Source organism: Octodon degus, unplaced genomic scaffold, assembly GCF_000260255.1.
Source record: "Octodon degus isolate 3935 unplaced genomic scaffold, OctDeg1.0 scaffold00268, whole genome shotgun sequence".
Classification (NCBI taxonomy): Eukaryota; Metazoa; Chordata; class Mammalia; order Rodentia; family Octodontidae; genus Octodon; species Octodon degus.
Window position 1 is genome coordinate 1,870,102 of NW_004524844.1, and position 12,040 is coordinate 1,882,141.

The 12,040-nt window shown below is 54.1% G+C and overlaps 2 protein-coding genes across 3 annotated transcripts in view; both read left to right on the plus strand.

The window, feature by feature from the left end:
* The window catches only part of Rasip1 (Ras interacting protein 1), a 19,934-nt gene extending 17,055 nt beyond the window's left edge, over positions 1 to 2,879 (plus strand). For both annotated transcript variants that reach the window (XM_004646475.2, XM_023706666.1), the window contains exons 11-12: positions 996 to 1,143; positions 2,485 to 2,879. In XM_004646475.2, the coding sequence (XP_004646532.1) occupies positions 996 to 1,143; positions 2,485 to 2,684 (348 nt within the window). In that variant the 3' untranslated portion in view covers positions 2,685 to 2,879. The remainder of the gene's footprint in view (positions 1 to 995; positions 1,144 to 2,484) is intronic.
* Positions 2,880 to 3,460: 581 nt separating this feature from the next.
* Mamstr (MEF2 activating motif and SAP domain containing transcriptional regulator) lies at positions 3,461 to 9,041 on the plus strand. Its single transcript, XM_004646522.2, has 10 exons — positions 3,461 to 3,686; positions 4,142 to 4,282; positions 5,621 to 5,659; positions 6,206 to 6,345; positions 6,468 to 6,595; positions 6,874 to 6,976; positions 7,584 to 7,778; positions 8,065 to 8,244; positions 8,324 to 8,378; positions 8,479 to 9,041. The coding sequence occupies exons 2-10, from the start codon at positions 4,225 to 4,227 to the stop codon at positions 8,760 to 8,762; spliced, it is 1,182 nt and encodes a 393-aa protein (XP_004646579.1). The 5' UTR covers positions 3,461 to 3,686; positions 4,142 to 4,224; the 3' UTR covers positions 8,763 to 9,041.
* Positions 9,042 to 12,040: the final 2,999 nt, after the last annotated feature.

Here is a 12,040-nt window from a genome sequence, read left to right on the forward strand (position 1 = left end):
CGGTCCCTGTGCTTTGCTGAGCTTGTTCTAAGTAGGTGCTTTAGACCACTGAGCCATCTCACCAGCCCAGCTTTTTGGTCTTTTAAGCTCTGATCAGAATGTCTCATATAGAACAGCTTTCTTTTATTGCTTTTTATAAACTATGTTTAAAAGCTTGTAATCCGCATGGTCAAGGTAGTCACAGCAATGACCCCACTCCTGGTACCAATTTTTTTTCCCCCCAGAACTGGGGATTGAACTCCAGCCCTTGTGCTTGACAGGGAAGCGTTTATTCTACTGAACCATCTCCCCAGCCCCCCAAATTTTATCTCAGTTACTCTTTTCTCTCCTCTCTTTGCTGGGACAAAATATCCAACACCCAAAATTAAGGAAGGAAAAGTTTATTTAGCTCACAGCGGCAGTTTTAGTCTTTATTAGCTGGCTGCAAGGCAGAGTGGCACATGGCATAGAGCAGCCATTTATGGCAGCTGAAAAGAGCAAAGGGAGGGGCAGCAGCACTGGCGGCTAGCAAGCTGCTCTCCCCTCCTCACATGGTAACACAGATTACCTGCCCCAGAGCAGATGCAGCATCCGCACCCACATTAATCACAAACTGGAGAAGCTGCCCCATGACTGTATGAGGTGTTGGGTGGGGAGCACCTATACACACACCATGACAACTCTGAAGCACATACTGTTTTTGTTGTTGTTGTTGTTTTTAATTTGAGACAGGGTCTCACTATGTAGTTCTGGCTTGGAACTATGTAGCCCAGGCTGGCCTCAAATTCGAGGCGATCCTCCTACCTCAGCCTCCAGAGTGCTGGAGTTATAGGTGTGTACCACCATGCCTGGTTCAGCACATCAGTTTTCTGAAACTCCTAAGAGCACACCCTTCCACACCATCACTTCAGTGATGACCAGCTTCATGGTGCCGAAACACGGTACAGACTCTGCTCTCCATCACTCCCTCAGTGGTGATCCCTCCGTTGTAACTTCTTACCTTGTCCTCCTCCCAGGCCTCCTGGAGCAGCCTACGAACTGACTACCCTACTCTGACCCCAGCTCAGCTCCACCATCTGCTCAGCCACTACCAGCTGGGTCCTGGGCTCAGGCCACCACCTGCCTGGGACCCTCCCCCAGCAGAGCGAGATGTGGTGGCTACAGGTGAGGAGGAAGGGGGAAAACCAGCAGTGGGCTGGCAGCTTTCTTCTTACTCAGGACTAGGAGTCCATCTTCCCAGATCCCAGCTTCTGACCCAACATTCTGGACAGTGAGCCCTTTCCTGTCCCAGGATCTAAATGCTGGACCCACCGCCCTTCTCCCCAGGATATGAGTTCAAGCATTCAGTTCCTTGTTATTTCTCAGGATTCGGGTCTCCAGCCCCTTCCGTCTTTGATCTCTCACTCATGTCTGCTTCCAGACCCCTCCACCTTCAGAAATTCCTAGGACCAAGTTCCCAGTCCTTCCTCAAGCACTTAAGCAAGTGGCCGTTTCCAAGGCAACTGTGGTTCGCCTCAGTCTTTTTTTTTTTTTTTTTCATTTTTTTTTCTTTTCAAAGTTTTATTGATAAACATATAGCAATGAGACAGTTTCAAATCAAATCGAAAGTACAGTTTCAACAAATAATACACTGCATATATTCTTCTTAGTGGTTAATTGCTGTACAAGATGCAGACTTGTGATCCTATTTACAAACACCATTAGAAAAAATCATTCTATTCATTAAGAGAATGCAACTATATATCTATCCCAACCACTTTGAATACACAGATACAAAATGGACATTCATAGTTATACCCCATTTTTTTTAAGTTCCGTTATTGAATATTATAGGTGTGTAAACTCAGCAAAATATTCTAAAAGAGTCCAGTAGCCCATAATAGCATTGGGTCTTCTGTTTAACTGGCAATGTTGGAAATTCTTGACCTGAGTCCCCCACAGCTCAACATAACAACATGGCTTTACTTCCTATATTTCGTCTTCATACTTTTCTACTGGATGGTTAAGACCAAGGTAAAGTAGGACCTGTGCAACAAGAGTTGTAGCTTTTTGGTCTGAGAAGGTCAGTGAAATGCCCTCAGGATTTATTCTGAGATCCTGTACCTCAGATTGTAGAACCTTTGTCAGTGCAGCCATATGGATGAGTCACGGCCATTGCTTGGCCAATGTGCTCTCTGTGAAAGCCTGAGAGAGTGTCTTCTCCCCATGTGACTCTCCTTAGGCACACTCTATGTCATCGATCACTTTCCTCTTTGGCCCCATAATCTTCTTGATCAGAAAATTTGGGACACTACTGAGGTACATGATGTTACAGTACAAGTTCTCATATGTCCTGAGTCTTAATTGACCTCGCCTCAGTCTTGACTACAAATCCCATCATGCTTCGGGACCTGAGCATTATGTTTTTGACTTGATCCCGCTCTAGTATTTTTGCCCCCGATTTGGGAGTGGTTGAACTGCCTCACACCCATTTTCACACTAACACCATCTTCTTTGGTCTCATAGGTGACATCTTCGAAAGCTTCTCCTCACATCCTCCCCTCATCCTGCCCTTGGGCAGCCCTCGCCTGTGCCTCACAGAACCGGTGACTAACGACGCTCTGCACTGCGAGCTGCGCAGGCTCCGCCGCCTCCTCTGGGATCTTGAGCAGCAGGAGCTGCCGGCCAATCACCGGCACGGACCTCCCGTGACCACGCCTCCCTAAAAAACCTATAGCAAGCAAGCGCGCGAACCTTGAAGCATTCCTCGGCGCCAACTCCTGGAGAGTTGAGCTTTCTGGGAGTTGTAGTTCTTGCCCTGCGAGGGAAACAAAGGTGGTTTTCGGGTAGTAAAGGATGGGACTATGGGAAGATGGGCTTGGGATGTGAGTGCCAAGGGGCAATAAAAGTATATGTGGTATTGTCAACGCCTCACTTATTAAACTCGAGCGTGAGGGCTCTAGCCCGGAGTGTTGGGCCCATGCCGAGCCTGAGGAGGTTATTTATAGTCTCGGCCTCTGCTTGCCCTCATGCGTGAAATCCAACCCAGGAGCACTGGAGCCTCCCACACACCTCACAGTACAGCCTTGTGCAAGCTCGGCCGAATATCAGGCTTGGCCATACAGTGGGAACCAATTGTCCCTTCCTGCCACTCCCAAACCCTATATCCAACTCTTCTGCCTCTGACCCAGGCATCTGGCCTCTCCCTCATCCAGATCTGCCTGCCTGTTCCGCACACACCGAATGCCAACTCTGTTTCTAGCACTTCCTCTCCCTGACCCATGAGTCCAAACCTCCAGCCTCCTTTCTTAGACCCAGGGATCTGGGCCTTGGGTTTGAACTTTCCCCTCCTCTGAACCTGATTCCTGTTGCTGCGTCAGGGAAAAGAGGGCGACAGGTGGCACCTGCTGGCAGGGTTGGGATAAGACCACCTGTCGCTGCTGCTCACCCGCACCCCTCTGCCTGCACCTGTTCCTGTCTGTCTGCCTGTGGGCTGCTGCACCAACCCACAACCCCAGGAATTGAGGAGGAGTGAACCAGGACCCGAGGCCGGCCCCACCCCTTCCCATGCCCCAGAAGAGGCTCCCCTATATCCGCCCTGCTCCCCAGCTCTCTGCATCCCAGAAAGGGGCATCTAAGACGCCCCAGCGGGCAGGTGGGGCAGGGCCTGGAGTCTCAGCCTGAACCGGACACTGCCCGCCCTAGCACAGCTGCCTCGACCCCATCTGGTGAGGAGCCCCTGGGTCAGGGGAGGGACTCTGTTACACTTAGGCGGGGTCCTAGTCCCTGCTCTAAGGCCAGGGTGGTTGGCTGTCACCCACCCATTTGCTTTCTCACTTGCCTGGACACTCTAACCCTTTGAGACCTCTCAGATCCCCCTTCTTTCCACTGAAAATCTTGGATTGGATGTCTCAGACTTCTGTTCCAGTCCTGAACTTCCAATCCTTCAAGATAAAGGGTCTGGGCCTCTCTCCTTCCTCCATTTTCAAAGGTTCCTAGTGGCCTCCTTAGGAACAGGAGTCCTAGACCCCAGGTCTGTCCCATTCAGTACTGGGGAGTTGACACCCCCAGTCTCCTTCCTCAGACCCAGGGCTCCAGGTCCTTATACTCCTCCCTCGGACCTACACACTAGGTCCCTGGGTAGAAATCATGACCACAGGCTATATCCATCTTGAACTTTCAGGCTTTCCTGAGCTACTGGCTGCCAGCCTGCTCTCTGGGGGGGCCCTGCCCTCTCCCGATCCAGGTCCCATTCCGGCCTTGACAATGACCCTGGCGGCTTCCTCTCAGCGCTCCCAAATCATCCGGTCCAAGTTCCGATCTGGTGAGAAGCCTCTCCTAAGGGCAGGCTGCAGCCTTATAGTCCTGGGAATGCTCTACTCTGGGTGGCAGGAAGGACCTTGGGCCCTCGCACAAAAGGCTGCTTGTGCATAATGGAGTCCTCAGCAAACAGTTGTGTCTTGAACACTATGAGTGTGCACACGGGAGAGGGGTGCCAGGCATGGGCGTGCAGTGAGGCAGGCCCTGGGCCACCAGCGGAACAAGGGCTTTAACTGACCAGGGTGCAAGGCAGAGGACTGGGATAGTGTGGTGAGGGGACTGAGCTATCAAAGCTTGGATGTGTCAAAAGTTACGCTTTAGGGCTGGGGAGATAGCTCGGTGGTCTAAGCACCCGCCTGACAAGCGCAAGGACCTGAGTTTGATCGCTGGTACTACATGCCATGCTGGCCCTGGAACCCCAGGAGCTGTGCCAGCCACTGAAACCGAGCGTGGTGGTGCACGCCTGTAATCCCAGAGCTGGGGAGGCTGAGACGAGGAATACTGAGTCTGAGCTGCATAGCAAGACCCTGTACCAAACAAATAAATACATAAAGGATTTTTAAAAAATTATGCTTTAGAGCTGTGTGTGGTGGCACACTCTGCTGTCCCAGAACTTGGGAGACCAAAGTGGGAGGACATTTACACATTCAGGGCCAGCCTGGGCTGCGTAGTTCAAGATCGTCCTGGATTACATAGCAAGACTGTCTCTAAAAGAAGAAAAAATAAGTTACGTTTTGGGCCTCAGGGCAGGAAGACTGTGGGTTAATTCCTGAGTAGGCAAAGGGTACGTGAGTGTGCAAAGGCATGTGCTTACGTGCTTCAGTGTGTGCAGAGACACCAGTCGCTGCAGAGCCAAGAGCGTGTGCCAGGGTTCAGGTGTGTGGAGAAGAGCAGAAATGTGTGGCAGGAGAGCCGAGAGTGAGAGCCGGATGCGGCTGGTTGGCTGCCAGAGTGCAGTGCAAGGTGGGGGGGAAGCCCACAGAAAGGTGGGTGTGCGAGGGGCGACCGTGGGAAGGGCTGGAAGGCAGCTGTGTGTCCACAGTGGGGGGCACAGGGTGAGGTATAATGGGCCAGGCAGTTACACTGGCGAGTTGCCGGATATGGAGTGTGCACAGCTCAGCATGAGGCAGGTGGAGCTGGGGAGAGGGCTGGCTCCCAGCCCCAGAGCAGTGGCTCAAGCATGGGCTGAAGGGAGCAGGCAAGCCCAGGAAGGCAGCTGGCTGCCCACCACCTGCTGGGTGGGTAAGGGGGCCGGGCACGAGTGTCTGCCAAGGACTGCACTGCCACCCGTGGGGAGCCAGGCTCCTGGATGCTCTCGTCCTACCTCCCACTCCTTCCACAGTCCTCCAGCTGCGACTCCACAGACGGAATCAGGACCTGAGTAAGTGTGGGCTTGAAATGGAGGGAGGGCATGGTGGCCCCACTGCTCTGGGACACCCTTGAGTTCTTCCAACAGGTCCCTCACTGGTTCCTGCAGCTCAGTCCCTATGTGTGGCCTGGAGCACATGGAAATCCCATCCTGTCCTTTCCCGGGGACTCAGGAGTCCAGGTCCCTGCCACTCCACCCCTAGGAAAGAAGAACCCCACACTATCTGCTCCAGGCATGTGACCCTCAATACATCCCTTGGTGATCAAGGACAAAATTCCTGGCTTTTGTTTTGCTTTTTTGAGACAGGGCCTCACTGTGAAGCCCAGACTGGCCTCAAATTTGAGATGATCCTCCTGTCTCAGCCTACTGAGTATGCTACCATTCCTGGCTTCCTGGCTTCCTGAGAATGGGAAAATTTATGTCCTCACCACCTCCACCCTCAGATCCAGGAATCAGGGTGCCCACCTGGCCCCCATACCCTGGTCCTGGGCACTTCTTTCCCGGTTCCATGGCGGGCTTGCTATGTGTAGCCCTCAGGGCCCTCCACTCTCTCTCTAGCCTCAGATCCGGATCCATGGATCTCAGCCCCAGGCCCAGCTCTGGCTCCAGCCTTGCCCTCCACCCCAGCCCCTTTCCTCTTCAGCCCTGGAGTCCTGCTTCCTGAGCTGCAGCACTGCCCGTGGCAGTGCCCACAGCAGGTAAGTCAGGCCACAGCGAGACCTAGCCGTGGTCCTTGTCCCTCTCCAGCACCAGGCTGACCCTGGGCTGACCCAGGTAGGCCTGGATATTGAAGCACAGGACATCACACCCGCTCTTTCAGGAGTCACCCAAGGTTTCCCAACGCTGGAGGGCGTCCAAGCCCCAGGGGACCTTGACCTACCACCAGTACAGGCCCCAGGAGCCAGGCCGGAGCACCAGGGCAGAGCCCCCAGGCAGGCCACCTCCTAGGTATGACTCATTTCTGCTCTCTGCAGACCCAGAGTTTCTGTTCCCGTCCTTCTCCTGTGTCCAACTGAGTCCAAGGTGGTGGGATAGTGCTGGCCCCAAACCCCTCCCTCCCCAGACCCCCGGAGCCCACCTCCCAGCTCCTCTTCTTTCAGACTTCTACCTCATGTATTGCTCCCTTGGAGACCCCAGAATTCTCCGCTCCTGCTGTCCCTGACTTTGGGGACCCCAAAGGGCTTTCTTCCTGCCCCTCTAATCTTCGCCCTCATGACTGTCCCTAGGACGAAGCCTGTGCCCCTCATTCCCTCCCCACCAGGAGACCACAGCCCCTCGTCCCCACCACACAAGTTGGAACTTCAGACCCTTAAACTGGAAGAGCTGACGGTGAGTTTGGGGGGCACCTTTCCAGGCCAGGCTTTTTCTTCTGTGAGGGCCAGACTCCTTTTGGGGAAGGATGGAGGCACTGGGGACTGAATCAAAGTTTCACACTGAGTTATATTCCGGCCCTTTAAATTTGTGTTAAGATTTTTAATTGAGGCAGTGTCTCTCTAAGTGGCTAAGTATTCCGGGCTGGGCTCGACTCTGCCACCCTCCTGCCTCGGTGCCTGAGTGCTCGGATCACACGCATGCGCCTCCTGGGCTGGCTGAGCAGCCCAGACCTCGAGCCTGCACCTCGCAGCCATCCAGGAATTTGGATCTTCAGTCTCATTCTTCCGTAGGGCCCCAGGAGGCCGGATCCAGTCTGCCTTGGCAGTTTCCAAATGTCCTAGCCCGGTCTGGCATGGTGAAGCACTCCAGTAATTCCAGTACTTGGGAGGCTGAGGCAGAACTGCCACGAGTTTAATTAAGGTCACAGCCCGGGATAAGCACTGAGTTCAAGATCAGCCTGAACTACATAGCTAGACCCTGTCTCAAAATAAAAACAAAATGCTCTGGCCCCGACTGTGCTCGGAAACCCCTCCAGCACCGTCTTGCCCTGTCCCCTCCCCAGGTCTCAGAGCTCCGACAGCAGCTGCGCCTGAGGGGCCTCCCGGTGTCCGGGACCAAGTCGATGCTTCTGGAGCGCATGCGCGGCGGCGCCCCGCCCCGCGAACGGCCGAAGCCGAGACGGGAAGACAATGCGGCGGTCGCTCCCTGGCCACGCCTCAGACCCAAAACCCTGGGAATCGGCCGGCGGCAGGGCGGGGTGAGGGCGGGGCTATGCGTTTGTGAACCAATGAAAAGAGGATAAAGGGGAGTGGGGCGGGAAGCCAATCAGGTGAGGGGGGCGTGACCAGGCGGCGCAATTCAAAGTGGGGGCGTGGTTAAGGGGAGGGTCTCAAGCGAAGAGAAACCAATGAAAACATAGGGGGCGAGGCCAAGGGAAGAGATTGAATTCCCGCAAAGGACCCACTGGAGCCGCAGACTACGCGTGGATGGGCTTGTCCCCGGTTTTCGTGGTTTACAGGATCTTGCTGGTTTTGCGGTTCCAGGTCAAGTTAAATCCTGCGCCCTCCCGGCCACCTCGTCCACGATCTGCGGATGCCCTGGTAGTAGCCCCGCCACCTGTTCCAACTCAGGCTCCAGCTCCGGTCCTAACGCCTTCCTCAGCACCAGCCTTAGCCTCCAGGACTCTGGAGGAGGAGCTGCAGGAAGCGATCCGGAGGGCACAGGTGCGCGTGTGGTGCCCAGCAGGGTCTGGGCTCAGGTTCTGGGCTGGAGCTCCGCATTAACTGTGTCGCTGGTCCACAGATGCTTCCGAGCCGGGGTATTGATGACATCCTGAAGGACGAGGTGGAGCCTGATGGTAAGACACTTCTGGGTGGGCTCTGGAAAAGGAGGAATGCTGTTCTGGGGACCTCTTCCCTGATGTCAGAGCCTCATGCCCCGCCCCGTTCCTTCTGCAGACCTGCTGCCCCCCATCCCCCTGGACTTCCCCGGGTCCTTCGACGTCCTGTCCCCCTCTGCTGACTCCGAAGGCCTCTCCTCTGTCTTCTCGTCTTCGATCCCATCCCTAGCGAATTCCCCCTCCTCCTCTCCTGAGGGACCCACAGAAGCCTTAGACTGGCTCGAGGCCCTGAGCGGAGGTCCTCCCCTGGGCTCTGGCCCCCCAGGCCCCAGCATCTTCTGTGCTGACTTATCTGATTCCGGTGGCGCTCAGGTGTGGGACCTGCTGGAGGATCCGTGGTGATGGATTCTGGGGTATCCAAGGCCTGAGAACTGGTGGAGGGGGTGGCCACAGAGACTCCCCTGGGGTATGGAGCAACCAACAGAGCCCCTCCTGCGACAGACACAGAATCAAAGACAACCCATGTCCCTTCATGTCCCAGAGCTGCTGCCACCACCCAGACCACAACCTGGACTTTGTCTGCTTGGCCTGTGTGTGACTTGCCTGTCCCCAAGGCTGTGCAGGTGGGGTGGGGGTTTGAGTGCTGCTGGCTGGGCCAACATGCTGCTTGCTGCTTCCTTTCAAGGCCTCATGGGTAATTTTATCCTCAACCCCCCCAACACACACACACACACATACACACATACATACACACCACACACACACAGTGCCTGCCCGTTGTCTGAGGAATCTAGAGGATGGTTCCGGATGTAGACGGCAAGGAAAAGTAAGGAGAACAAAGAGGGTCTGAATCCCGGGGGGAGGGGAGGAGTGAAACCCTGCGTTCTAGTTGGAGGTGGGATGGTGGGAAGTGTCCTGTCTGAGGATAACAAGATTCAGGCACCAGTTATTCGCTTTCAAGAGGTATCAGTAAGGGAGTAGAGCAAAGGGATGGCAAAGGGGAAGAAGAAGAGTCAGAATGTGGCCTCATACTGAGCCTCCACCGCATCCTGATTCTGTGAGGCACAGGAACTGGGGCTTTGTGTCTCCCCACCTGGGCTTACAATTCCTGAAGCCATAAACAATAACTGGGGCACCTCACAATCACTGGGGATGACTGGGCTCTGCTGGGTGGTTCTGCAGTTCCATGTGGTGGTGACCAGAGACAGACTGCTGCAGCCCAGCTGGGCTGGGACATTCCAGGTGGCACACTCAGGTGTGTCAGGCACTTTGGCAGGGATGCTGGGACGGCTTTTTCTCCATGGAACGGCAGAATCTTCCTGTATCTGGTTTTTCCAGCAGGATGTCTGGACTTCTGTGATACTGTCATCAGGTGATTGTGTGTGTGTGTGTGTGTGTGTGTGTGTGTGTGTGTGTATGATGAAATTAGACATGGTCTGATTCTAGAGCCTGCTCTCCACTCTCACCACTGTCCACCCTCCCCCTTGGAGGCGAGGCTCTCCCACCTGCTTCCTGAATGTTACCCCTGATTGAGCGTTCTTGTTCAGTTTGTATGGAATGAAGAATTGGCAGAGTGTAGTTCTTTTGACATTCACAGCCCTGAGCTTTGAAAGCCACTGGCTTTCAGCTCCGTCAGTGTTAGTGCCCGCCCCCCGCCCCCCACAACTTGGAGCCAGCATCTACAACACACTGTGGGAACTTCTGGAATGGGCAGCTCCCAGCAAGCCTTTACGGCTCCCTGGCTGTCAGGCGTCTTCAGTTTTACTAGCTCTGCCCACTCAGTGCCAGCTGCCCTTGGTGTTGCCAGCTAGGAGAGGCTACTCAAGACAGAAACCCTACCCTCTGGAAGAGCTCTGTTAGAACCCATGCTGCATAGAGAGGAGCAGTGTCTGGGCAGAGCCAGACTGACCCAGGGGAGGTGCTTAGGTAGGGTACTCTCAGCACGGCAGGTGGAAGCTCAGAGTCATCTGTGACAGAGGCCTGTGGCCCCCAAAGCAGCGGTCTCCAGCAGGGCCTGGTGGCACACTCCTATCATCCCAGGACTCAGGAGACTGAAGCAGGAGGATCACAGAAGTTCGAGGACAGCTTAGGCTACATAGTAAGTTCTAGGCCAGCCGGAACGACATAGCGAGACCCTGCCTCATCAAAACAGAACACAACATAGGGAGTCCATATAGCCATGCTCTGGCTGCAGGACATTTGGAGCAGTGACAGAATAAAAGCTTGTAGGGGGACATCAGATCTCCATAGTTTCAGTTCTGAGGGCTCCCAAAAGCGAGCATTCCCAGGGGAGGGAGCAGAAGGTGCCAGTGCTTTAAAGACTTGGCTTGGAACTGCCCCGAATACACATCTGCTACGTTCCTCAGACGAACCAGGCAGGGGGTGGGAGGTGGGTTACACATATTGGGTATATCAGGGTGTGGTCATCGATTGCCACCATGCCCCCTGCAGTGGTGCCATGGGTCACATGCGGTGGTGGAGGGGAAAAGAGGAAAGGAGAAAGGACTGAAATACCTAGGCATTTCCAGCCCAAGGGCTGTCTAGGCAGAAGGTCAGAGGGTGAACCTGTTAGCAACAGTTCTCTTTTGTTTTGTGAGGCTTTTTTTGTTTTGTTTTGTTTTGTTTTGTTTTTAGACAGGATCTTGCTATGCAGGCTGGTCTTGAGCTCACTTTGTAGCCCAAGCTGATCTTGAACTCAAAATGAACCTCCTGCCTCAGCCTCCTGAGTGCTGGGATTATAGATGTATGCCACCACAGCTGGCTTCCTATTTGTGGTTTTGAGACAGGGTCTCTCAATCTAGTCCAGGCTGGCCTAGAACTCACTATGCTATCCAGGCTGGCCTCGAACTCCTGCCCCAGCGATCCTCTTGTCTCAGCCTCCTAGATGCTAAGGAAGGGGTCTCTTTCCAGAGATCTCGGGAGATGAGAGGAAGGAACAGACAGGCCCAGGGCCGGTGTGAGACTTCAGTCAGCTCAGAGTCCACAGCCTGGCCCCTCAGAATAGAGAAAAGAAAGAACCTCTGTTTTGCTGAGGCTCACAGATTTGTGAAATAACGTCAGTGCAGAGTGTTGTTTTGTTTGGTTTTGGTTTTGACATTGAACTTAGGGCATTCACATCGAGTTACATCCCCAGGCTTTTTTTTTTTTTTTTTAACTTTAAGACAAGGTCTCCCAGTCAGTAAGTTGCCCTGGTTGGGTTCAAAAGTGATGCTTCTGCCTCAGCCTCCTAGAGTGCTGGAATTTACATGCACCACACCAACGAGCCAGAGAACTGTTGTTAATGGCAGTGGCAAAGAGGACTGTGGGGCTGTGGCTCCTAGAGAGGACAGAAGCCCTGAAGGAATGGGGCACAGCGTCAGAGACAGCACTTTTAGCCACGCCAAGGGTGAGGAAGCCCTGGTCAGAGGAACCTTCTGGAAGTAGCATCCTCTGACAGGAGTCTCAGAGGCCTGAGGCGCAGAGAATGGAGATTTGAGGGGCACAGAACTCATATCAGTCTGAGAGTGGGTCGGGGCAAAGGCAACACTGAAAGGGTCAGGAAGGGGAGAACCAGCTGCTTCTGCCTCCATTTCTCTCTGGAGACTTCTGATGTATCTATTTCCTTGTCAGTCTTTCTCCTCTACCTGAGAGCTCAGGTCCCTCCCTGTCCCAGTTTTTTTCTTTTCTTTCTTTCTTTCTTT

Excerpts from the sequence above, each read along its gene's own strand:
- Mamstr (XM_004646522.2), top strand. The coding sequence starts at position 4,225 with ATGACCCTGGCGGCTTCCTCTCAGCGCTCCCAAATCATCCGGTCCAAG. Across the intron at positions 6,346-6,467 it reads CGTGGCAGTGCCCACAGCAG|GAGTCACCCAAGGTTTCCCA; the intron begins GTAAGTCAGGCC and ends CCGCTCTTTCAG. Across the intron at positions 6,596-6,873 it reads CCAGGCAGGCCACCTCCTAG|GACGAAGCCTGTGCCCCTCA; the intron begins GTATGACTCATT and ends GACTGTCCCTAG.